The 27,141-nt window shown below is 50.0% G+C and overlaps 1 protein-coding gene across 3 annotated transcripts in view; it reads left to right on the plus strand.

Moving 5' to 3' along the window:
- Positions 1–27,141, plus strand: part of DIXDC1 (DIX domain containing 1) — a 56,034-nt gene that overhangs the window by 2,930 nt on the left and 25,963 nt on the right. For 2 of the 3 annotated variants that reach the window (XM_006271356.4, XM_019490107.2), the window contains exons 1-5: positions 3,099–3,326; positions 21,238–21,367; positions 22,288–22,413; positions 24,611–24,860; positions 26,326–26,433. In XM_006271356.4, coding sequence (XP_006271418.3) covers positions 3,267–3,326; positions 21,238–21,367; positions 22,288–22,413; positions 24,611–24,860; positions 26,326–26,433 — 674 coding nt within the window. In that variant the 5' untranslated portion in view covers positions 3,099–3,266. Of the gene's footprint in view, positions 1–3,098; positions 3,327–21,237; positions 21,368–22,287; positions 22,414–24,610; positions 24,861–26,325; positions 26,434–27,141 lie in introns of those variants that run through there. The other variant, XM_059719901.1, reaches the window with a different exon arrangement.

Here is a 27,141-nt window from a genome sequence, read left to right on the forward strand (position 1 = left end):
GGCTGCCGGTCTCCCTCTATTTCTCAGTGTAGCCATCGTCAAGTAGCCGGTTGCTTGTTTCTAATGTTCAGATTTTCACCGCTGGACAGGTCAAGGTTAAGGGTCGCAGGCCCTCTGTAGAAACAAGTGTTTGACAGTAAAACCATCTGATGGGTAGGAAGCTAGAGATGGTCCCATCTCTGATTCCTGCCACCTGCTTGCGCTTTGGTTATCAATGTGAAGAAGTTTGCTCCTTACTGCCCATGTGGCAAGTAAAAGGCTCATCATTTCCACCATCCTTTCAGGGCATTGCTATTTAAAGGATGATTGCATGAAGTAGCCAGAAGAGAGTTCAGGGCCCAGAAAGCATCTGCTGACAATACCCAAGACTGTGTTGAGTGAACCCAGGTCCAACCAGTTTTTTGGCAGTTCTCTCCAAGCATATCTGAGCAGTCACGTTCTTTCCGAGTTCTTCGGGGCTGGCAGTACTGGGGACTCAGGAGGACCTTTTTATTAATTTGGACAACACTTCTGGCTTCAGATCTCCTGGTCCATGCCACAAAAAAGCCCAGTTAGGTTTGCACAGTCCTTCTAGAGCATGGTGGGGATTTGTAGCTACTTGTTTTAATCATGTGCAGGGCATTGATGATTTAGCAAAATGCCACTTTCCTTGTCTGCTGTGTGCTGTATGTGATGGGTGCCACAGATCATGCGATTCAAGGTAAGGGGCTGGAAGGGATCTCGGAAGATCATCGGGTCCAGCCCCTGTGTGCCATCTCGGTGCCTGCTGCCTCGCACCAGGCCCTGCACATACATGGCATGCTGTACGTAGCAGATTTTGCAGCACTTGTCCCTTACTTTCAGGTCCTGATCCATGCTGGTGCTATATGAAACCCTCACTGGGACTTGACATTGTTGTTTAGACTGGAGTTGTTTTTGAAGTCACTGCTCCACTTCCGGAGAAAGCAAATTGCCGCTCTAGACAACAAGCCAGAATTGTCTTTGCCACGATCTCATGTTCAGCTTCGGAGCTGAATGAAAGATTACACTGCCTGCAATAACTTAACAGCACTTAACTCCCCAGAGCAGTCAGCAGCATCTCCTTTGGTTGCCCATATATTTTTCCAGTCCCTGCACTGGATGAAAATGCTAATAAAGGGGCCTCATGATTAAAACAACATTAGAACAACGAGACACCCACTACGTGCTCCTCAGGTGCTCAGCAAGGAAAAAATTCTTCCCAGCCGATTTGACTTGCCATAATTTAGACAACACATCATGCATTAAATCGTGTTTGTGCCCCACGTTTGCAGGCTGCCCAAAAGGACTGTCTCTCCTTGCTTATTTTTAACTTCTGTTAAAAAAAATGAGACCAGTCTGGCTCATGTCTCCAATGTGGAACCTGAAGCTGGAGCCTGGTCGCCCTCTCACCTCTCTGCTGAGCATTTCAGACGGGAAGTGAAACGGTCTGGGGTGTATAGGGATTATGAGCATATAATTTCTAATCTGCTGTAAAACGCATCGTATCAGAGCCCACGTAAAAGACAGCTACAGATGGAGTGCTTCGTATTTGCACGGATCTGACTTTTCTTAATACATGTTCGTCTATTTATCTTTTAAACTCGGTTGATTAACACAGAGGATGATCATGGCATCCCTGCTCGTTAAAACTCAGACATCCATTTGAATGTGTCTTTTTTCACATTCAAAAGTATATCATAAATGGGGTCGGATGTTGAGAGATGTAGCCGAAAGCACGATTCTCATGTGCGATGCAAAGGTTGAGAATATATTTTTACAAATGAGGTCACTTTTCTGCTCAGTGGAGAACTCTTTACTCAGCTCTTGTTTGAAATCTCAGAGGCTCAATATACTGTATTGTGCTGTAGTGTGAAAACGGTGCTAATCTTAACTGCCTGTACTACAGCCATTTTGTATTCCAAAAGCCAGATGGGACGAAGGCTGCATGTGGGAGGGGGCTGGGCGCATGCAAGCTGCGTTGCCAACCCTGGGGATTTTATCATAAATCACACACGATTTGCTTTTCTTAAATCTCTAGTTATTGCTGATCATGTGATTGCAAGAGCATCAGCTTACACTGAAGCATTGCAAGTAAAGTGAGGCATGTGAAAAATGAAAGTGTTGTAAAATTACAGAATTTTTCATCTAGTGAGGAGGGGCCTGGCTCCTTTTTGCAGGCTTTGGGGCTGGCCAGACAATAGAGGGCCTGTTGCCCAAGGTCCTGAATTTTTGCCGTTAATTTTTCTGGGCAATAATGCAGACTTAGCTCCCACTGTTTTGTCCCGGCTATCATCATACGGAGAGCTCTGGTAACGTGTGCATTGATCTCTGTCCCAAAGCCTTCAGAAAATCTCCCAAGTTTTGAATATGTCTCCTTGCTCAGACATGCCTGGCCAGAGCCTGACTATGAAATCCTAAGCGGCAGCCCGAATTTCGCTGGTCCAGATCCCGCATCTCTTAATCTTCTGAACGTGCTGTGAGGTTCATCGTATTTTTTCTGAATGTTTCCAAGGGGGGGATTGAGGTCTGACAGATTAACGGAGGTTACTCTGAGGTTTTCTCCAGGGGAAAATGTAATTATTATTAGTTTGGAAACTCCTGACCGCAAAGTTTCCTTGGGCTTAGTTGTGTGTTGGAAGTTGCCCCCTTTTCTGTGTTTCCCTACGTCATTGCACAGCCCCTAGGATTCTGCTCAAGCTGTGCATAAATATAGTCATGGCCTCTTTGCATTTTGCAGCGTCCTGTCCCTGCACGCAGCTCGGTGGCTTTCCCGAGCTGTGCGGCAGCAGCGAGGGTTCAAGCTGGTAGCATCCCTACAGTCTTCCCTTTCCCGTTTTTCTTTCCCAACCCAAGGAAAGCTTCCACCTCTGCTCCTCGCTGCCCAGGGTTTGCTCTTCGGGGCTTAGCAAAATCGCTTGCACTCGGCAGGCTGCGTGCGATTTGCGGGCCCCGGCTGCTGGAAATAGGTTTCAGATGTTTCCCGACTCGTTCCTGGGCCTGCATCGTGTAAGCCGAGTGTTTCTATAGCAACCGTGTGACATCTCGCCCGCTACTCCCCCAGTGGCTCCCTCGTGAGCATGCCCAGTGCGAGCCTCGACTTTGGCTCAAGTATCCTGCTCGCAGTAACGGGCTGCACATATGGGGCTATGAATAAGGTTCCTGATGAGCTCCAACTCTTTGTCTCTGGGAGGACGAGGTTGTGCCCGGAGCTGGAGGAGCCGTGCCACGCGCCCTGAGAACGTGGCCCTTTCCCGCACACGTGGAGGATGCTTACCTGCTTGGCCAGGGGGAATTTGCTGGACGTATTGCAAGAGGGCTTCACGGAGGTAAATGCATGTCCTGGGTCTCGCGTGCTTTTCTTTGTATGGCATCTCTTCCCCACGCGTTGCAGAAGTCACCGTGAGAATCGACTGACCGCGATCGAGGAAAGGGGAAGAGAGGTGCTTGGTGGCGGGGGGGCCGCCCTGGGCAGCCCCTCTGGTGCTCTGGAGATCAGCAGTAGTTTGGAGAGTTGGTGGCTGATTAGCAGCTGGTCGTTGCCATGCAGTGCGCTGCAGGAGCCTTACCCTGGGGCTGGAAAAATCTCAAAACGCGCAGCAAGGTCCCAGCGGAGCAGTTGCCCTGGACAATCAGTTGCTTCTCTCCCGCGCATTAGGTCTCGGTGTCTGAACTGCTCTCGGAAAGGCTAGAAATCTGTTTTGCGGGCATGCACAATCTTTGCAGGAAGTTGGCACGCTGCGCTTTGCTTGGTTGCTTTTCCATCCCCTTCCTCAGGCTGCTGCGCTCGCCATCCAAACTCGCTCGCACGGGAAAGTGTCGTTTTCCGAGCGCTCCTCGTTTGCTGACTTTGCTCTCATCTAGAGCTAGGTGGGTTTTGATATCCTGGGTGTGACCTACCAAGAGGTCCCCGAGACGGGAGTCTTGAGGCCAGAGGAGGGGAACAGCTGTTGCCTGACTGGTTCTGCGAGCAAATGCAGTGGGCCACACGGACCACATTAGGAGGGATTTCCTGTGTAAGCTCGGGAGGAAGGAGAACTGGGGGGCTGTGCTGGGACTGAGCATTAGCTGCCATAACGTTTTATTCTTTCCTGGGCTGCCTGTCTTTTTTCCTTCCTATCTGGTTGGCTTTGTCCCTGCAAGGCCTGGGTTTTTTCCACCCGTTCTGAGCCCAGACACCGGTTCCCTTGGGGCTTGGAGGGCTCAGGCGGCAGGACAAAGGAGCTCCAAGACTCGGCCTCACAGATTTGTGGTGGGCCTCAGGCAGGTCTGCTTTCCAATGGTGCATTACTTCAGTGTCCCCTTTGCTTAAAAGTATAAGTACTCTTCCTCTCTCCTCAACAGAACAGCTCTGTACCAGACCCGATCAGCAAGGGCATCCTCATCTTGAACATATGTACTGTTAGGGTCACCCATGGGTTTGTGGGTGCCCCCCATCCGAGAAAGCTGTACTTCCTTTATTCATTAGGGCTCTTGGCTACAGAGTTTAGCTCCTTAGCTGATGCCGTAAAGGGACGTGGGCTTTCAGCTCTAGAGGTCCTAAGTTCCTCCCCTGGTGTAAGCCAGTGATGGCCATTACGTATGTGTCCTCCAGCTGGGACCAGAAATTGGCTTCTCTTCACAGGCTGATCTCAGCATAATTGTCAAGGATCCCCCAGGGGCCTGCTCAGATAGCTGCAGAAAAACCCTAGCTGCATATCGGCACCTTCAGAAATTCCCACTCAAGAGGCCGTGCAGAATCAAACCAAATTTGGGATTCACCACATGGTAGGCCAGTGCATGGGACCAGACCAGGCACTGCCCATTAATGCTGCAGATGAGTAAGGTGACACAAGGTCATTGTCCCTATTTTACAGATGCATGCACTGAGGCACCTAGAGCTGAAGTGATTTGCTCAGTGTCACATAGCACGTCTCTGATAGGGTTGGAAATGGATTAAGAAACCCTATTCCTTGTCCTCAGACGTCCTTTCCTCTCCTTCCTTGGGCCATAAAGGACTGTTTATGAAGCCTTGGAATAGTGTCCCCACGGACTTGCCGCTTCTGGTGTCTGATGGTGTCTGCCAGTGCAGCCTGCCGATAAGAGGAGTCTGGAAGCGGGAGGCTTCTCAGCATGGGATTCAGATACAACATTATATCCAGACTCAAAGGTTGTAGATCCGATTTTGCACCCTGCGTTAGCTGTGGTGCAGGAGGAATCACCTTACCCATTCAGCTGCTGTCGGGCCACTTCCGGTGCACTCCCCCATTGCCCAGGTGGCTGTTACGGGGATTCGGTACCCTGCAGCGTAGGGGCTCCGTTTACTGAGCTGTGCACGGACGATGTATATGCACACAGGGCATTCACCACTCGTGTGCACGTGACTCACCCACATGCACACACATGCACCAGGGCTCATAGGCACCCCCTGTATGCACAGACAGTCAGGCCAGGTACCTCTATGGCTTCAGGAGCATCTGGCTAGTGTTTGGGGAAGCTGCTCCCCTGGTTTCTTTGCATCCCCTGTCTCTCCCTGCCCATCCTGATGGCTCAGGGTCAGGGCCGCCCTCCCACCCTGGTAAAAACCAGAAGCGGGGATTGTGGATGTAGCATCATTGGCTCTTTTGCTGCGAACGCCTGTTCTGCTTTTACAGATCATCTGTTGGAAGGTGCTTTCTCAGCAATTCCCATAATAATCCCTGCTTGCTGAGGGGCCTTCACACTGCAGTTTAGGCCAATGCACTTCCTTTCCCTTTTAAAGTCCCTGGGCCAAAAAGGCAGCAGTATCTGTCATCTGAGCACATCTAAAACCGAGTGGTTTCTGTTTAATGTTAAAATGTAGAAATCTTCCCTGTGGGCATCACACAGCTCCTGCCCCTCTCTAGTTAATGGAAAATTCTGCCAGGAAGGGGCTTCCCTGCTGTTTATAAAGGGAGCTTTGGTTGCTTTGAGGCAGTTAAATAATTCAGGCCCACAGCTGGATGGCAGCATGGGAGATGCAGCGCTGTTGCAAGCGCCGGGCTATAAGGTGCGGGAACTGGGAGGACGGACGCTCCTATGGGGTGGCGCAGTCCACGCTGTCTCCACGCAGACACCGTCGCTGAGGAAATACAGTTGATGACAGGCCCGTGAAGACTCCCGTCGATTGTTTCAGACAGACGGAGAATCTGCAAGTGTGTCAGAAATGGTCCTGACAGTTCCAGGCAATTAATAACGGCTGCAGCTGGACAAGGATTGCCTTCTCCATACTGTCTTTTTGAAGTCAGAGGATCATTTCCTTTGATAGACTCAGTGCGTGGCTGTTTATGAGCAACATGTTGCTTAAAGTGCCTATTTGCTCCCTCCAGGCTCGTGTTTAAGCAACACATATGGTCTCTGCACAGAGATTAGCTTCCCCTTGGCGGATGACGCATTGGTGACTTTTCCAGGACCCCACTGTGAGTCCTTCCTGAATCAGGACCCCTGACAGCAGCACAGAGAGGTACAAGACCTCCAGAAGTATATGCAGAGAGGCTAGTGCACAGCCCCGGGGGTGACTTCACGGTGAGCACTCTCAGACTACAAACAAATGTCACATTTGTCACAGGAGAAACCATTTTATCCCAGGACAGAATGCAGTCGTTCAGATGTCCATGTCCGTTATCCTGGGACAAACCCTAAAACGTTTCATGGGACAAAAAGTACCAACAGTCTGGCCCTGAGATATTGCAGAGTGTCTGAAAGTTGGTCCCAGGATTGCATCATCGAATCAACGGCTGAAAAGTGGCGGTGCTTTCAGCTACTCACTAAACCCGATTGAACGGGTGATGCATATGCACACCAGTCTTGGGACTTTTCTGTTCCAGGACAAACACAGGCACTGGGGGATCGTAATGTCTGTTCCTAGCCTTACTGCACATTGCATCCACTCAGAAAGTTTGCACAGGGTGGCTAACATGCCGTATTGAACATGTTGAATAGGGCATGCTAACTTCCACCTCTAGACAAGCTCTTGTTTTGTTGCTGGGTAGTAATTGTCCCTCTGCTTCAGGTTGTAGCTGACAGGTGGCTGCACTTGGTGTTTCCTGACCTTTGTCTCCCGTACACTCTATCCTGCTGTTGCATTAACAGGTGTGTTGTCATTGTCTATGTACTGTGAAACCTGAAGGCCGGTTGCAGGGTATGAAATGGTGATTTATTTTTCCCTGATTAGAGCAATTCCCAAGCATTGCAGAGACTCGGCTGAGCCTGGGCCTTTCTGGTTCCGGTCCTGTCGCTCCATCACGCGCGACTCCACAATGGAAACGTCTCTCCCAGGTGCCGAGATCTTTGCAGAAAAAGCCTGCCCTTGCTCTCCCTTTGCAATGAATGCTATTTTTAACTAACAGGATTCACTGTTTTTGACTGCTTCTTGTCTCCCTCCCTCTACCAGGGAAGCTCATTAGGGCCACTCTTCTCCCTGTAATTTGGCTTTAGGCCCAGGATTCCTAATACGTGTTGGCTCTGCGGAGGCTGGGACCCAGCGATTGGGCCTTACTCGGCTCGTGTGAGTAGAGGATGGGTTTGAAGATGTGTGGGGCTTGTTCAGAACAGGGACGGCTGGGATCTGAAAGAATTGCTAATGCCAAGTGGTCCTGCCAGGTCGCCCATCTGGTGTGCGAGATACCAGGCAGCTGCTGCTCAGTAATTCTGCCGCACCAAAGGGCCAAGAATCAGAAAGCACAGCTGGGGCTTCGCAGGCATTGATTTACACGGAGACAGTCTGTTGTGGGCAGCCAGGATTCCTACCAAGGTGCTGCAGCCCCACAGTGCATGGCCAGCGGGCTTTCTGAGCAGCTTGCATAAGCCCCCCTGCCTGACCAGCAAGAGGAGCATGGACTGGGGAAGGTCAGGCTTGTTGTTTAGGGGCAGGATTAGGGGTGAAGTGGTTCGAGTCCTGCTCTCTTCCCTGCGAGACTTCCTGTAAGACTTTGGGCTTGGCCATGCACTCGTTCTGCGGCAGCAGCTCTGCCATCCTTATGGAGCATCTCTTAGGTGGTCGTAGTGAAGGGTTCATTGTTTTCACCATACCCCTCATAGGCACCTCTGGGAGAAGCAGACACCTTATAGGTGGGAAACTGAGTCTCAGGGAGGAAAAATGACTTGTCCAAATTCACTGGCGGAGGTAGGAATAGGATCCGGGTCTCAGGTGTCCCAGTCCAGTGCCCTGCCATATCTCTGTGCTGTCCCCTACACCGGAGGGATGCGTCGTCCTCCTGGAGCAGCGCTTTTTAGGCATGTTGCTCCCAACTTCTTTACAAGGACATAACGCTTCCGGCTCCCTTTGCCCCAAAGGGACAGTTTCTTTTCTTTCTTAGCATATTAGATGGTGGTGTCATGTGATTTGATTTGACAGACTTCAAATTAGGTCTTGGGTTAATTTGTGCAGTGGAACCGCTGGGGATTCGGGGTGATCGAAGCTTGCATGCCGCCGCGTTGGCAGTTACCAGTCGGATAACTCTGCCTGTTAAGGGTGCAGCCTTTTGCGTGTGGTGCTTGAATAGAAACAGTCTGTCTGTTTGAGGAGAAAAGGCTTCACAACACCAGCTTGGAGGGAAAGCAGCGGCACTAAAACACTCCCTGGAAGGTGCCAGAAATGCTCTTTGAAGCAGCAGCTGAGCTTGGGCTGGGAGAGACATTTTTGCATGAGGCATACAGGTGTCAATTTAAAGCGAATAAGCGCTGGCATCTCTTCTTCCCTTCTTATTAAACCTCCGAGGTAATTGTACCCTGCAGAGGTAAGCTTGCAGCTTCTTTTGCTAAGTGAGGCTTTTTTAAACAGACGGATGCCCGCTGCAGATTTATGGAGGTAGAGCTAGTGCACCGAGCTACTTTTGCTGGGTAGGGGATGCAGTCAGCACATCCTGGCCTTGGAGAAACAGGGTGGGGAATAAAGGAGGGAGTGTAGGAAAGCAGCAAATTGCAACCGCCCTTTAGCTATACGTTCTTGATATGCAGATCTGGGTCTGTAGGCACAATTCTCCTTTGTGGCCTCCTCACCTTTATTCTGTTTCCTGGGAGGAGACTCAAGGGTAGCTGTTCTTACAGCCTGACAAAGCACTGACCACAAGTTAGCTTCAGCTGAAGAGCAGCTGAAGTGGTGATACCAGCTTCTGCATCCTCTTTGCGGATGGAAAGGCTCTTACATTGGCATCCTTTACATCTTTTGCAAGTGGATCTTAAAGCAAACCTTGAATTGCCTGAAATATCAGTTTATCTGTTTGCATGCAGGGATTGCTTCACCCCCCACGGGAACAAATGTCGCTAGAGCAGGACTGAAGAAATGACAAGAAGGGAAGTGAAGAATTAAAAGTGCAGGGGAGATTTAGAGAGGTTGAATGAATGTGCCTACCTGAGACGGATCCTCAAAGAGCTTTGACATCGAACCCCGGTTCTTGCAGAAGTTGGATTGTTAACAGTCACAAGTTGTCAGTACTGCAATCTGGCATCTCCCTGGAACGGTGCCGCTTCCAGGAGCACTTTCTGGTGTGCTCCATCACAGGCTTAAATGCGAACTTCCAGTCTCCTAAGGACTCAGAAAAAAAGGGACTGAGGTGGAGCTAGGGCCTTATTTGCAGCAGTGCCACGGGGTTAGATTGTGAAGTTGAACCGGCCCCTCTTGCCTAGCTCTGTGCCTAGTCATCTGTCGTACAGGCTGAAATGGAGGGGAAATGTTCCAGCTATTTTTATACTTTGCAAACCTGTTGCTAAGCACAGGTGTCCTGTGTGGTCAGTGCAAGGTGCCACGACACATAGCAGTGACAAACGGCTGAGGAGAAGGTCTGAGCTTTCATCATGCTATTCCTGATAGCCTGCTTGCTATTAACTGTGCTGAGCCCACTGGATGGGGCAGAAGGGCAAAGCTGGGGGAAAGCAGCCTTTTCACTTCCACATTTTGCAGCTGTGGCAGGGCTAGACGAAGTTCTGGAGTGACAGAGGATGCTAAAATGACATTTTAGATATGTCCTTCTGACCAAAACAGATGGCGCTCCAACTGGTGAACTGTGGCTTCAGAGGAGCTCTGGGATATGTCTGTACTCTGCACCGTGCGCAGAAACAGGCCTCGTCCTGAGAAGGGGGGTAAATTAGCTGGTGCACAGTTCTGTGCATCCTCAGCTAAGCTGCTCCCAGCACCTGGGCTGTTGCATAGAGGTAGCTATAGGTGTCTCCATGCTGCACTGCATTGTGCTGTGTAGACACAACCTCTGCGCTACAAGCTGCCACGCTAGGGCTGGACCTCAGGTGGGCAGTAGCTCCCTTGGTTTCACATTGACCCTGTATTCCCAGGCTCACTGGACTCTGTTCTTTTGTGGGAAATACAGCAATAACCTCCTAGACCGGACGCCAAGACTCCAGTCACCAAGAGAGTTCCTGCTGACGGCTGAAGGACAGGGAGAGATTTCATAGATTTCATAGACATTAGGGCTGAAAGGGACCTTGCAAGATTATCAGGTCCAGCCCCCTGCCCAAGGGGCAGGAAACTCAGCTGGGGTCAGATGACCCCAGCAAGGTGATGGGAAAATGGTCAGAGAAACGTATAGGCAAGTCCCCTCCTAGGCAGCTGGGAAATTTGTGCTCTTAGCATTTGACTTCTATGTAAAATGCACACTGGGCCTCTAACTTCATCTTTCACAGATCTTGCAGAGCCTAGGCTGGTACCTGAACCTCTGCTAACAGCAGCACCATTATAGACCGAGCACACTTCACAGGCCACTCATTTATTCTCCCAGGACCAAATGGCAGCTTGGCTGGGGGACTCTAAAGGCAGCTGTCACCCCAGCCTAGCCATTACTGCCCTCTTCTTCCCCCGTCTTCTGGCTTTGGAGGCATGGACTCTCCTCCAAGCTGGGCATTGTAAATCCAGGGTTAGCTATGCCCCTGTGCGAGACGGCTGTTTAGGGAGCTGATTGCAGACAGGTGGGTTTAGAAGTCTGCACAGTTACAGTCAGTCCGACCACAGGGCACAGGCAGGAGTATCCTGGCAGTGATTTGAAGGACCTGACCCAGGGGATTGCATGGACCCGGCACTTACCGGCTAACATTTTGGAGCCAAATGTTGTAGCTGGTGACAGTCATGCAGAGCCTGTGTTTTCTGAAGGGCTATATGGTATAAAGGAAGGGAGAACAACATCTAGCAGCCTTGATTTATTAAGAATCTGACTCCTTAAATAGGGTGCCCCTTGTTTGAAAAAAGTTATTTACAGAGCTGAGAGAGAGTTTAAATCAAGCTCATGAAAAACCCAGGGAGTGTGTCTGGGGTGGGGAATGGCAGGGTATAACAGTTGCCTGAGCTGTTTCCCTCAAATGGTTTAGATGGCTTGAGTTTACCGTAGGGCTTAGTTTTTGGTATAGAAAACAGTTTTTCCAGTTCTGACTAATGTTTCAGCAAGACTCGAGAGTGACCTTCTTTCCATATCCCAGAAAGTCAGCAAAAAACTGCCCTTCCGGAAATTTCAGCTCTTTAATAATGGCAGTCTTCTGTTTCACGCAGGGATGAAGACTCTGGTTGTTCTTTTTTGCTTCTGACCTGATTCACCCTTTTGCTTTTATATCAAGATCTTTGATGCATCCTTTGTGATTTTCACAGCTCATCTATTGTAACTGCCTCCTTGTCTATGCCCAGATGCCTCCTTTCCCAAATACAGTACTACCATCACAGGCCTTTTAGGGAAGGAGTTAAGATGGATCCTGGGCCCCAAGTTGTTTTGCAAATAAATATGTACCTTGGGCAGGTTTTGAGTGATCAGCCCACCTGGGCATCCTTCTTGGCCACAGTCCTACTTATGCATGTTTTGTTCCCTGGAGGCTGCCCCAGACTTCATCTCTGTGCTGGACAGCCTGAACCACATCCAGACATCTCCTCTTCAGTGAGATGGTACTCTCTGCTTCTCTATGGGGCCGCATCACAACAGAAACAGCAAATCTCCAACTGGAGGAGCACTGGGCAGAACATGAGAGAGACCATCTGACTGAGATAATGTCCGAAGGCCTGGAAAGGATGCACGGCTGTAAACACGTTGCATCCTGATGCAGTTAGGCTGGCCTCTGTGCTTTGTTGCTGCAGGGATTTGATTCAGTGCTCTGAGCAAACTGAATACTGAATGCCTTTCATAGTGAAGTCAGCATGAGGGCAATGGACACACAGCATTTACTGCTGACCTTCCTGGACTTATTCTCTTAGGGTGAATGCCCAAACTCAGCCAGGGCATTGTATGTGGGACCCTGAAAGAGGCCACAATCAAGGCAGAACTAGCATGTCCAGGCACAGCGACCGGCTTGTAACACATAGTGTTTTGTTTGCTGCCAGCCAGGCACGGCCGACTGCCTTCTGATCTGGCACGGGGAGGGCTGAGCCCTCGGCAGCAGATGACGGGTCATACTGAATTGATGAAAATGGCACCGAAGCCTCATAGGAGACCTCACGGTTGAAGGTCTGCTTTTTCCCTCCTAGCTTACACATGCCGGGTACAACCCTTTATAGCTGCCATGCCCCAGCCTCCGGCAGAGCCGAGACCAGCAGGAGGGGGTCTTAGTGCTGCTGTTGCTGTTGTGTTTTCCCGTCTTTCGTGTACTTGCTGTTACTGCGTTGGGAAGAGACGGGACCACGTGATGAGCAGCAGGCTCTGCCATCCTGGCCTCTCTTGCTCCTTTACCATCAAGCTCCATCTGACCTACAGCCTTTGACTTTTGATGTCTGTTATTAATGGTTACTATAATATCCCCGGCAATACCGGCCCCTTTAGTTGTGCCTGCATCCAAGGGCTCCATGCGCTTCAGCATGTCGAGAACAAATTTCCCCTGTTTCAGATGAACTAAAATGGGGAACGGATAAGTGACTTAACCACCGTCAAATACCCTTCGGTATTATAGCCCTAACTCCCAGTCCCTTTTGCTAACCTCAGGCTAATTTCTGGCTTCCTCACATGTAGCTAAACACTATTATGTAAATATTAACATGAAGGGGCTGTGGGTTAGGAGGGAGTTTCCCTGCCTTGGGAATGTAATGAAGCACGGGGCTGAAGGCCAGAAGGGAAGCCAACAGCACGTCTGTTGTGAGAGCGCTTTCAGAGACTTTATGCAGCCTTTCTATTCTGTTCCCCTTCTCTTCTTATCAGTCAGTGTTGATAACCCGACCGTTACCCTTCTTGTTCAAGCCTATAACCTGGTTACAAATGTTGGTGCCTTGCTCTGTCTTGCTGTGTGCACACAGGCCCTATCCAGTATCTTGCCACTCTTTCCTATATAACATTTTGATGACCTAGCTCTGCTCTTTTGTTAAATAACTGTTATTCTTTCCACATCTACTTCATCTCCCGTCTTGCTCCAGGACCCTGCAAGGGTTGTCCCATGACTGGGCAGGTCTGAGCCACATTTCCAGCTTTGGGGAACTTTCTAAATAAAGGAGCAAAAAAACAAATCCAAGGGTATCATACAGGTGAGGCCATGCTGTTGTTGCTGTTGTATTAACAGGAGACCTTTGAGAGTTTCCAGCTGTGAACCCCGGCTAAAAGGAGCCACAGTTTAGGACAGAAAATAGTCACCGGAGCCTCTTCCTTTCAGCTCTCTCCCTGCCACAAAAGGTCTTTTGGGGACATCCACAATGACTTTAATATGTGACAGAAAAGCTGCCAGTGGGCTTGGCCCAGGCTATCCCAGGTAAGGGAGTAGCTCTCTACGTTGCAGAGCTCGGGTAAAGCAGACCTTCTTTTGGAACGCAAAGCCGCGTTAATATAAATAAGATGAAGCTTAACCCCACTGCAATCCTCATCATCTGTGCTCTTTATAGTAAAGCTTGGGCTCAGGGCACTGTAGTATTCCTTGAGAAACTTGTTCAGAGAGAAAGCCTTGATTGAGGCAGGGAGCTAGGACCTGGTCCTGCCCCAGAAAGCCCCGGATCTGGTGGGGTGGATGCTCAGAGCAAACTGCAAGGTAGCGGCAAAGGGCTGGAAAACCACTGGTTCAAGGAAGGATTCATGTGAAGGCAGAGGCTGAGATGGTCAGAGCAATGGTGGTTACTCCTTAAAACATCCTCAGATGCAGCCAGGAGCCACACCTGATAATAAACCGGCGGGGGAAGCTCCAGGGATTTGTGAAATCCTGTGCTGCTATTCAGAAGCTTCTGTAGTGAGCGGTGTAACGGTGTCACAGGAATCGGTGTAATAGGGCCCGGGGGAGCATCCTCTTGAACTGGCAGGACAAAGGTTCAACACGAGAGCGAGTAGGGTATGAGCGGCTGGCAGAGCGAGGGGCCCGAGCAAGCTGGGAAGCATATGGGGTTCTCTCGTCTAAGCCCCTTCGCCACCTCCACCAGGTCTGGACTGTACGTCCCTGTCCCAGGTCTGGGCTCCCCCGTCCGGCTGCTCTGTTCCAGGCTCCTTTCTCTTATCCCTCTGTGCTGCAGTGATCACGGCTTGGAGCGGGTCCCCATGTGGCTACATGCAGACCATCGAGAAGCCCCAGGCTGAATCATAGATTTCATAGATTTCATAGACATTAGGGCTGGAAGGGACCTCGGAGGATCATCGAGTCCAGCCCCCTGCCCCAGGGGCAGGAAGTCAGCCGGGTTCATAGGATCCCAGCAAGATAAGCATCCAAATGTGTCTTGAAGACATTCAACATGGGTGCTTGAACCGCCTCCGGCGGCAGTCTATTCCAAACCTCGGGGGCTCGGACAGTGAAGAAGTTCTTCCTTATGTCCAGCCTGAAACGGTTGTGGAGGAGTTTGTGACCGTTCGATCTTGTCATCCCTTGGGGCGCTCTGGTGAACAGACATTCCCCCAGATCCTGGTGAGCACCCCGGATAAACTTATAGGTGGCCATCAGATCACCCCTGAGCCTGCGCTTTTCCAGGCTTAAGAGCCCCAGGGCTCTCAGCCTGTCATCATAAGGTCTGTTTTCCTGGCCTCTGATCATGCGCGTGGCTCTTCTCTGGACTCTCTCAAGCTTCTCCACATCCTTTTTGAATTGTGGGGCCCAAAACTGGACGCAGTACTCCAGCTGCGGCCTCACCAAGGCCGAGTACAGGGGGAGAATGACGTCCCGGGATTTGCTTGAGAAGCATCTATGGATGCAAGCCAGCGTTTTGGTTGCTTTACTAGCCGCAGCATTGCATTGCAGGCTCATGTTCATCTTGTGGTCAATGATGACCCCCAAGTCTTTCTTCTGTAGTGCTAGCCAGTGTAGCACTGCCGAGCTTATATGGATGCTGCGGGTTTTTCCTCCCAAGGTGGAGAACCTCGCATTTTTCGGCGTTGAACACCATCCGATTCTTGTCCGCCCACTTGCTGAACCTGTCCAGGTCAGCCTGGATCACCCTCCTGTCTTCAGGTGTGGATGCTTTACCCCAGAGTTTGGTGTCGTCGGCAAACTTGGCCAGTCCACTTCTGACACCAATGTCCACATCATTGATGAAGATGTTAAACAGTATAGGCCCAAGGGCAGACCCTGGGGGACCCCACTGGTGACCGTGCACCATGACAATTGGCTCCCACCGACCACCACCCTCTGGGTCCTGCTGTGGAGCCAGTTCCCCAGCCAGCGGATCCTGGTGAGGTTGAGGCTGCAGTTAGCCAGTTTTGCCAAGAGGTGATCATGGGATACTAGATCGAAGGCTTTTTTAAAATCAATTGAATTGAAGTTGAATCGATTCAATCTTAGCAGGTTCCTCTAAGCTGCGTAGGTTGAACTGATAATGAAGTGAACCGACGTTCACTTTTGAATTTGGAAAGGCAGCCAGATACCTGCGATGGCCCAGGCCGGATGGCTACTGCCAAGGGCACCCGAATGCAGCCGAGCGGGGTCCATCCCAGCGCTCGTCCCCAACTCCCCACAGGGTGGGAGGGAGGCAGGCTCTGCAGCCTGGGGTCCAGCTGGCCTGGGCATCACCCTGCTGTGCCTTGCTGGTTCCCACCTGAGTCCTGGTACCTGTGCAGAGGGGGAATTCTCCGCTCCCACCCTCAGCGCGGTGCAGGGAAACAGTCCCTCCAGTCTGGGCATCAGCCCACATGGGTGGACCCCCCTGTCCCGGGCAGGGTTCCCCAAGCTGTGCGGCAAGTGTGGAAGGGGCATCCCCCCTCCCACCTTCAGCACGGTCCGGTGCAGGGTGGGGGGAGCACTGAACAACTGAGAGTTAACTTGAGTCGGGAAGGGATCTGGGACAGAAGTTCAATGGACCAATTGAACCTAAATCAGTTAAGTTTGATACTGCGTTCATCCGGGTCGATCTTAAACTGGTTTTGGCCATTTTGAAACCAGTTTGTGTGCACTGAACTTCTATTCTGCTGCAGGTTTCAACTGGTTTCTGATCGCTTGAACTGGTTAAGCATAATGTCTGTCCCTAGCCGTATGGGCTAGGGACAGACATTCAGAAAGCCCGAGGTGGGATCAGTCTAAGTCAGGGGCAGGCAGTTATTTCAGGCGGAGGGCCGCTTACTGAGTTTTGGCAAGCCATTGAGGGCCGCATGACAGGCAGCCAGGGGCAACTAAATATTAATTTTCTAAAAGTTTTAGGGGCCCCGCAGGCCAGATAGAATGGCTGGCGGCCTGCATCCGGCCCGCGGGCCACATTTTGCCCACCCCTGGTCTAAGTTAAATTGTTTTCTGTAAGCAGCGTAGTTTAGATCAGCGTGAGTAAAAATGGTCCCTGCCCTAAGCCTGTAGTCTAATTAAGGCATGATAATAGAAGCAGCTGCAGGAAATAATCATCAGGAATGGGGAAGAGGAGATGAAGAAAAGGACTCTTTGATCCTTCCAGCCTCGCCCTCCTTCCAGGCCAGGGATGTCTTGCCCTGTATCGTGGCTTTCTCTTTTGGGCCCCTGAGTTTCTGCTCAGGTCTGTGTTTCTCAGGGGATGCAGCATGGGAAGTGCAATCTAGGAGCATGAACATTTCCCTGTGCCACCTCTCCTTTACATCAACAGGGCTCTTTGAAGAGGTTGTAATAGGGGCCGTTGTCTGCTACCTAGGAGGTGCCAAGGAAGTGCTGGTCAGGGACAGACAGTGAGTGATTCAGAGGCAGCCAGCTGGTGAGTAATGGAAGAAGGGCGGTAAGACATGGAGACCTGGATGCTGTTCAGCGAGCACAAGGCTAAAATAGAAGAGAAAACGCCCGAACGTGGTGGCGATTGACTTAAAGCAGCTAAATTTAGTGACGGGGAATTTTGACTTGATGAGGCTGCTGGGCCCTGTTCCCAGCTAGACTAGTGAGTGGTGCGGGGTGATTGTGATTCCCCAGAATGAAAAGAACAGTGGGTAATTTTAGACCTTACTGATCCTATGCACAGATGAAGACATAATTAGCACTGTGAAGAAATCTTCCCCAGGGAAAGGAGGAGGCTGGGAAGAGGGGAAACATTGCAATTTCCAGCTTCCCTTTTATTGTGCAGAGCTGTTTGGAGACTTCAGATATCAAAACTAATCTTGGCTAATTATTCCAGGTGTCTTCTGCCCTCTTGGCATGTAGGGGTTTTCATCCACACTGTAACAGGGCGGGGGGAAATGATCCCGCGGCTAATGGGACAAGGACACCTGACTAATTACATTAAGAATTCCCTGGGAGAGAAGTCATCAGAAAGAGGAAGTAAACATAACAGATGCGAGAGGAATTTTAATGCACCCGTTGTCTTTCCAGCAGTCACAGGCACTATCTGTGATGCTGGCCGCGGCACCCCTTGGTGTGCTGTCAGCTAGTGCAACCAGTGTATCTCTGCATTAGCCTGATGGCTCATCTAGTTTGGGTGGGCTGCTGAGCTTTCAATCGCCGTGGTATGACACCGTGAAACATCTGCCTGCCTGCCGGTCAGGATTTCTAGCACGGTGTTGAAGCACAGCTAATAATTTGGGGTAACTCAATTCTTGGGTGCCTTGTATCAGGCCTGGTGGGTATGATTTTCAGAAGTGCTAAGGACCTGCCGTACTGTTTGGCTTTTGTGGGATCTGCACACGGTTGGGGGGCTCTGAGAACCGGGCCCAAGGTCTCTCAGTTTGGGTACTTCAGAAGGAGCGCGCACAAAATCAGAGTTGTCTGGTGGAAATGTTGGTCGATTGCTATATAGAAGAGGTAATATCATATTAGACGCATCTCTCCTGCTTCTTAAAATCAGCAGTATTGCGTTATGGATAGAGTCATCAGAGCCGGCTGTTTTTCTGTGGTTGCCGGTTGATGCATCACGTTAAAACTTAAAAACTTTCCAAACAAATGTCTGAACTCCTGAAAGGGCCCTAAATTGACAGAGACTCTAGATTGTCTCTAACCTCTCTTAAATCTGGGGCTTCGGAAAGATGCAAGTTCACATTGTTATAGCGGATTTCGTGGTCTAGTCCAGAATTTGGGCCAGGTGAAACTCTTTGAACTTTAAGACTGGAACGGAGACAGAAGCAGGATGTGGCTGTAGATGCTGGCGGGATCCAGGAGATGTTTTTTTATTGTCCTGAAAAGTCTCCTGCTGCGGAGCCGCGTTTGTCCTCCTTGCAGAACACCAGAAAAACGTGGTCTCCTTCTGCCATTTGTTACAATACGCCCAAAGGACATTGTCCACCTTAAACACCATCCCGATATGGGGTGCGGTGCCGTTCCTGCTCGTTCTGCTGCTGTGCATTACTGCAGCCCTCTGCAATTCTGGAGTAGGCTGGACTCGAAAAGCAATGTGGCACCTGTGTTGACTTGATGTATTTTTGCAGGCACTGATTTACTAAACTGATTTTGTGGCTTCAAATCCAGGCTCGGATGGCCTGGGCCCCCCCTTGCACAGGCAGGGCTCCATAGGAACGATCTCTTCCAGCATCACTTTCCATGCCATTTAACCAGGAGATGCAGAGTAGGTGGATTGAAGGGGGCGATGAAGCAAAACAATTTGTTTTTTCTCAGCAGCTTAAAAATCATTATGGTTTCTGCCACGCGGCTTGCATCTTCATCCCTCTGCGCATTTAACACTGCTCTGCCATTTTTAGGTCATTAAACTTTCATGTCTGTTATTTTCTTGGTAAGTTCAGTCACCTGTTCATCTCAGCTGCCAGAAATGACAGCCAGCTCCTTGGGACTTCAGTGCTGCAGAAATCAGAATCTCTCCGGAGTGCTGCTCTAAAGTCATTAATACTTAGAGTTTTTTTGGACGCATAATAAGTCAATGATGAACAAACTGTCAGTCTGAACTGGTGAAGGAAAGTCGTATGCCATGAACGGCAAAAAAAAAATATTAAGCCTGCTAATTAAATGAAAGTCTGCAGCATTGTAGCAGCGACCGCTGTGAAATCCTCCTTTTGTGATGGTGACATCCCTATTCCTTGGCCACAAAGAAGTCATCTTTTTGAAGGGGATCATTTAAAGTGCAAATTCACAGGGTTTTAGAAGCAATTCTCTAATAACAGTACCAATCGTGTCCCCCTTTTATGAAATAGTAAAATTTAAAATCAGTGAAAATGCCTACCAAAAATAGTAAATTTTTTATCTTCTTCACAGAGGATGGGGAAAAAAAATGTTCAGATTGTATTTGATATAAAAACATTTCTTTTGTGTGAGACTATAGGGGCTTATCTAGAGTCTGTAGTCACCTATACAATTTATTATAAAAAGACCATCTTTCTCTACCTGTTTTTGGAACATTTTGCAGAATTTAGTAGAGAATTATACTTCTGCTGTAGATTCCTGGAGAATAGAAGGGATAGGAAGAAATCATAATGCTCAGCTATATAGGTTTTGGAAGTCATTTCTCTACAACCCCACTCCATTTTCATAAAGCCGTATTGAATTCTGTAGGATTTTTCCATAAGGGAGCTGACACTTGTTTCAGGGGGTAACAGATGTCCCTGCAAACAAACATATTTCTTTTCTACCCTGCCAATAATCACTTGAATAAATGAAAGCGTCACTGAACCTTTATGGAATAGAAAGTTTGAATTCTGGTTTGTCCTCGAAATGAGGCATTGGTTTGTGGCTGGGTGACGTGATGTTTCAGGCCCTTGGATGTCTATGTAATATAGGTCCCGCAGGAATTGACTCATCCTGGACACTTTAGCAGAGTGTCATTGCCACTGTTGGCTTGCAGATCAGTGCTGGATCATCCTCCTGTGTGAAGGGTAGTGATGAGGGCTATGCGGATGGCTATGTTTGTGCGCCCATTCAGTAGAAAGTGGGTTATATCTGAAACTGGCCAAGCGCAATGAATGCATCCTTGCACTTCTCCGCTAATTTATCCCGAGGAGCATCATTCCTACAGCACAGACCTCAAAGCAGGAAAGAAAACGTCTGGTCCACGGAGCCAGCATTATTTCCATGCCCTCCCCGTGGTCCAGGCTTCCCGGTCAGCACAGCCACTGGTGTTGTTGGAAACAAACTGCGCCTGCCCCTGCCACGCTGGCCTATCATAGACTGCTGAGTGAAGAAAACTAATTGAACACAAGTGTCTGGGCACTTTTCTAGCAGGCAAGCCTAGTGCCGTTGGGCTGAAGTTGGATTTCCCTTGTCAGGACGATTATAAGCGGCGCTGTGATCAGAATGTGACTTTGCAGCAGGCTGCGGAAGCGTAAACTGTGACTGACACCGCCCAGATAATGTGGGATGGAGACTTAAAACCCGCCGCGTCGGCAGAATAATGGGAAGCTTAGTGAAAAGGGACGTAATCCCATCAAGGGATCGATTTGATTACACCCCATGTGCTGCACAAGCCCTCATCCCTCGGGAAGTCCGGGTTCACCCGGGCTGCTTTGACACATTGATGTGCCCCCCTGGGAGGCACAAATGAAATGGTGGAGCCCGTCCATAGGCACACAGGTCTGCTTTGGCATGTCAGCCTCCGATGCCAGATGGCTCGTGCTGGAGACCAGAAGCCAGCTCCCCCCGATCTTTCCTCTCGAGTTGTCATGTACGCCCATGCAGTGACAGTGTTGAATGCCCCCTGTCAGCATTATCGGGTTCTCCACCTGGTTTGTCTCCCTTTGTGCAGGGGTAAGGCAGGCTCCAGGCTATTTACCGTAATGAAACCGTCCCCAACTGGCAGGGACAGTGCAAGCTTCATGCCTAGGTGTGCTGGTGAGCTCCAGCCCTCGCCTGCAGCTTGGTTGGGAGGCGAATGAGTCCAACCTGTGCCATGGTTTTGAGATGTTAACCCCTGGGCAGTAGGTACCGGCCTGAAACCCCTTTGCACTAGGGTTCTGAATAAGGATGCAGTTGTGTCAAAAGCCAGGGGTGTGCAACACCCCCCCCCAAAAAGAGCAATGCTTTACAGTTTGTTTTGTTTTCCATTTACAGCAGCAGCTTCAAGCTTATGTGGCCTGGGTGAATTCCCAGCTGAAGAAGAAGCCATCAATCAAGCCGGTGCAGGACCTAAGGCAGGATCTCCGAGATGGGGTCATCCTTGCCTCCCTCATCGAGATTGTAGGTCAGTAACCCTAATGGGCAGTATTCCCCCTTTGGCAGCTTCGGGGCATTAAAGGGAGGAGGCTAAGTTTCACCTGGGTCTGTTTGTGTGCCAGTCAGATCTCTTGGAGATAGCTGAGCAAGCACCCCTTAGCGTGTTAGAGCCAGGTAGTCTCATTTAAGAGGAAGGAAAATCATGGATCATAAAGGCATGCCTTCCATCAAACTCCTGTGCAGTTTTTCATGCTAAACTTTGGATAGCAACCCAATGCCAGGCCCTGTGGACACCTCCGAGGACTGCAGTCACTTTACTGCATGACAGCAGTTGCAAAACCTGCTACAGTGGCCATAGGAATGGCCCCGAGGCTGCGCTGAGCTATTTCAAGGAACCCGTGAAAGGATTTCCCCCATTGATGAATGACATCTGGGACCTGTAATTGTGTGTGGGCTAAGGTGGGACTAGGTTGAAGCTGCTTAACCTCGCTTGTTGGCTGTCTGTGTATCAACCTGTGTCCTGCTGACTTGTGTCTCAGGCTGCTGCTGAAAGCATAGCCTGGAGTTCAGCTGTATGTGTTAATAGATGAGATTCCTGGAGGAATTCGTCTCTGCGCTGGGATCCAGGTATTCATGAGAAGGAAACAGTACAGCTGAACAGACATGGGTCTGGAGGATGCAGCTGTTCCTCTCTGAGACTGTGCAGTGTAGCATATCTGCATGGAGAGGGCATAGCTTGGATGGCACCATGTACTTTCTGCTCAGTTATTGCTGTTATTAGATACCTAAAGGAACAGGGAGAAGCACCTGCACTTAAGGTGCAGGTACAAGTCATGTGTAGGGCTCCTTTGCTGTCCCCTGGGAACAGCCCTTGCACCTGTAAACCTCGCAGTCGCAGCACCGAGCAGGTCTGTTCCTCCCTCTAATCACACTGTTTTGTTTCATCAGCTGGTGAGAAGCTGAGTGGCATTCAAGTCAATCCTACCAGCCCACAAGAAATGCGGGGCAATGTGGAGAAAGTCTTGCAGTTCGTGGCATCAAAAAAGATCCGCATGCACCAAACCTCGGCGAAAGGTAAATGCCCTTTGGTGGTGGGCGCAGTATGATCCCTGGCTGCGCATGCAAGAGCCAGATCTTCTGAAGTTTGGCATCATCCTGATATGTGTCCAGGTCAGATTATCCTGTTCCTGCAGTCCAGAAGTGTGTTTAGTTTTGGGCTGGATGGCACTAAATTCTTGGCTGCTTCAGGAACAGACCGCAGCAGACAGGAGCAGTCCAGGAGAAGAAATTGCTCATTGAGCAATCAGAGGGCCAAACAAATGGTATCATGAGAACATGGATTTTTTGGATTAGGAATCAATGCTTCATCGAAAGGACATAAACCCCCCTGGCCTCTTTCCATGCTGAGAATGGGAGAATCCCTTTTCCCTGCAGTCTGCACACTCTGTGCCCCAACGTTTTCTGTATGGAGAGCAACTGGACACGTGGTGGGAAAGAGACACAAGGTGCAAAGATACATTTCTGTGTCTCCTACTGCGGCATTGTTTAGTCAAGCACATCACGTGGCTGGAGGGAAACAGTCCCCTCTTCTTGCGAGTTGCTGACTGTACTGGAAGAGGATGCTGTTTGCTTGCCCTGCGGCACTGGCCGAAGTGCAGCATACAGTGACTCATTCTGGAAACTGGGAACTCATGACCTTTCTTGCTGTTATCGGGAGGAAAGGAGCACAGTCCTTCGGGTTGCAGGCATCAGCCGAACAGGCTCTGTTTATCCAGAGTGTATAGTAAGAGCTCTGTACTGCCAGCATTGCTGCCAGCAGCCTGGAGGCTAGCGTGTACCATTTCATACAAAATTGTTCATAACAGTAAAAATTTGTAAGTAAGCATTGCAAACAAATATATCGATGTATCCAGGCCAGTAGGGCTCTTAGAACCAGTTTAACTCAGTAATCTGAATTCAGGCATAGAAATAAGGTTCTTGTACCCATGATGGCAGAGATGGGGATTTATGGGCAGTGAAGCATTGAAAATCCAGGGTTTGGCGGGACACAAACAAGAGTGAATCCCGGGCCTGGAGTGCCCCCTCTGCACAGACATGCCCCACCCCGTACCTGTCCAGTTCTAGTCTCCTGCAGCCGTTCTCATGATCAGGAGCAGCCATCTGGCACGAGCCCTTTGTTAAATGGTATGTAGGGCAGCTGAGAACGGACGTGTTACAAAACAATGTGCCAACCCTAATGCAGAGAATGAGGTATGGGCGCAGGACTCGGGACCGCAAAACCCCCGTTCCAGTCACACTCCAACATCAGCTCACCCTGTGACTTGAAATGAGTCACCGGCTCCGCTGCGCATCAGAGTCCTGCTTCTATTAAAGGTTGTCAATATATGCTCAAGAGATCTGGGTGTAGATAGTGATGCCTCCAGCTACGGAGGAAGCAACCCCCCCGGCCCCCGTCTGTACCAATCGACCATACTGGTTTGTCATAAAGGATCGGTTATTTCCATTTCTCAGCCCCTTAAAGCAAAAACAACACAACCCTCAGGCATCCAGACCCTTCTGCCACAAAGCTGTGGCTTTGAATTTTCACAGCTGCTTCAGAAGGCTCAGCATTTGCAATCCAGGTTCCAGTATTTTGGGTGGATATTGAAATACCCAAGTTGACTTTGTAAAAAATCCTAGCCTAGGGCGAAACATAGCCTAGGGTCTTTACTGTGAGTCCCAAAGACTGACAGATTTGGACTATGTTGTCCTCTGGGCAAAGATACTTAAGTTAAGGGGTATTTGAGTTGATTAGTTAATACTTGCAACGTGTCGTGAATACTTTTTAAAGTGCTAGGCATTCTTTTTAGTCTAGAACTACGTTACTGCTCAGCTCCCTCCTCGTCCCTGCTAAAAATGCCAGGGGGGAACTACATGGGCTAGTGAGAGTGGTGATCTTCAGTGCTGGGTGTGCCTTTCCAGTGCTGCTTCCGTCATTGTTGTGGTGTCACAAACAGGCTGGACTGCTTGAATATGAGACGGCTGGAGTGCACGCACAGCTGTTTAATTTCTGTCCTGTAGATGGCACTCGCTGATCCTTCTTCAAGCTGTGCTGCTTTGTGCAGAACTAATATCCCCAAGCGTTAGAACGGTAACTCGGTCCTGTTTGCACAGCTCCTCTTTATTGGCGGACGCCTGTTGGGTTTAATTACACTCACACTTGTTGGTCAGCCTGGTACCCGCTGGGCCCCCTATTAATGACGTGGCCTCCGGGTTTGATGGCATTTTGCAGATATCGTCGATGGGAACCTGAAATCCATCATGAGGCTGGTCCTGGCCTTAGCGGCTCATTTCAAACCTGGCTCGGGGAGAGCGGTCAATCAGAGCCCGTCCGGCGTGGCGGGGAAGAACCCGTCGGCATCGTCAGCCAGTCACAGGCCTCATTCAGCTGCTGCCATGGCCCAAGGGGCAGTGGCTGCTCTGGCAGATGTTCGCCAGGATGTCTCACGCTCTGGACGTGATGTTTTCCGGCACAGACAGAGGTAATAAGCTACTCTCACCTAGTCTCATTAGCACGCACTGCGAGTCTTGATGTGAGACTCAGCTGTACAAGAAGAGTACGAGGGGCCGAAACAAGCCTGTGTGCCTCCGGAAGCCAGCCCGCTCTGTGCAGTAGTCCTGCAGAAGGAGCCTACCTACTCTGCAGAGCTGTGCTGAGCCAGCACACACATCCGGCCATGTCTTCCCTGCCAGAAAAGGTGTTTCTTCCTGGACTACCCAAAGTGCGTGAGCTGTCCCGCTGTCCTCCGGAGTGGCCACGTGGAAGCTTGCACTGTCATTTTGCAGCCAGATGAGCTAGAGGAGCTCCCCAAAAGGGCAGGGGTAGGGAGCTCAGCTAGCTACCTTGCTGCAAAAGCTGTAGGTGCCTTGTCTCTGCTTGGGATTTTACAGCAAGTAAACACCCATGTCTTTGGTATCTCACTTTACAATGAAAAGCACCTCTGTGTCCATGAGGACAGAGCGATACCTCCTTCCCTTGAGCCCAGTGCCACAACACAGCACCAGGAGGCCTGGCCCTGTGGATGAAACAAAACGAGGGTCCTGCTCATTGGTGTTAGCTGAAGATGCCAGGGCAGCGTTTGCAGGAGTCAGGGTGCTAACTGCCTTCTCTGAGTCCATTCTGCCTCCCTACAGTTTTGTTGCCTTTTGACCATTTTGCTTCCTGTCACAGCTGTCATACAGTCTTGCTGGATGCTGTCCATCAGCTTCTGCCTCCTACATTGTAGGGGTTGCCCTAGTGAAAATGAAAGGAAACGATCTGTGTGTGGATGGAGTGTGTAATTCTGAACGTGCTTCTGAGCCTTCAGAGGGTGCTATGTAGATTACAATGATGGCAGCCATAATAAAAATAGTAATGACATTTAAACTGAAGCCAGTTGATGGTTTATTGTGATTTTCATTTGCACTCCTAAAGGTCATTTGCCCTCATTAGTTTGGCTCTGGGGAGTCACCAAGACTCAGTTCTGAAATGAGGTTGAAAATTACAGGTTTTGTTGAAAAGTCAAATATTAGAGCTTTTCTTCCAAGGGCCCCTGGGCCAAATCTCTCTCTTTAAGAAAGCCAGCCCTTACTTTATTAGCTGAAGCTGTCCTTTCCCCAGCCCCCTCCCTGTCTCACCAAAGCTATCCTCGGTTGCTGCTATTTGGAGGTGTTTAAAATGTGCCACCTTCTTCCTTTCCCTGCCATGTTGCAGGCAGATGGGCAGGATTTTCTTATCCCATGTCAAGCTTTGAGGGTAGGAATTAGATTGCTTCTCTTCTGGGAAAGGCAGTAGATTTGCTGCCACCGCCTCTTTCCCTTCATTTCACCAGCTCCCCTTCTGCCCTCCCAAAGCCCCCAAATGCACCTTGTTAGGTTCTGAGCAGAAATTAAATATGTGGGGGAGGGGGGGGTCTCTTTCCCATCTCCCCTTGAGGCTGTCATTTATTCTGTGTTTTTTATCTTCAGAAACAGCAGTCTAGATGAAGAAATTGAGAATCCCTACTGGAGTGTCCGAGCACTGGTGCAGCAGTACGAGGGACATCACACCGTGCCCTCCGAGTCCCGCTCCTTCAGGTAACAGATATGCTCATGGCAGAGACGAGCCCCCTCACAGCCCAGTGCCAGGCAGGGACCACCTCTGCCTGTCTCATAGATGTGGCCCTGGCACGTTTTGAGAGTAAAGAAGGTTTCACCTGCCTGGATTTTCCCAGGTTTTCCACCCACTGATGCCTTCTGTCTGTGTAAGAGATGGTCAGGAGAAAGGGACTCTGACTTCTAAACCCAGCAAGCTGATGTCCTGGGAAGGGACCAGCGGTAATAGAAACGAGCACCAGATAAATGCATTATTCTGTGATTCAGACCTTGCAGACTCTGAGAGAGCTGGGATCTACAGCTGTGCTCACTGCCATTGTTCTCTCATCCATCACCTTTAATTGTCTTTAGCTTTATAGCTATCCAATTATCCCCCACCCCCAAGCCTCCTGGACCTTCAGGTTCAATCAGGTTCAATATTTAATCATTTTCTGAAGAGTTCCCAGCACTCTTCTGGAGATCCGTAGAGGCGGAGTTCATTGTGGTCTTTACAGCAAGCGGCTTTGCCATCTAAAGCGGGAGTTGAGTCCTGAGAAATGCACACGATCTGCTATAAATAGCTTGCAGATTTGGCTGGAAGCTGGCTACAACTCACAAGGTATGTGATGTTGAGCAGGGCTGTTCTCTGCGTGGAAACCTGGAAGGAAATGAGTCTGGGAGGAAATGGTGCAGCTCCCTGTGCTGAGGTCT

Source organism: Alligator mississippiensis, chromosome 16, assembly GCF_030867095.1.
Source record: "Alligator mississippiensis isolate rAllMis1 chromosome 16, rAllMis1, whole genome shotgun sequence".
Taxonomy (NCBI): Eukaryota; Metazoa; Chordata; order Crocodylia; family Alligatoridae; genus Alligator; species Alligator mississippiensis.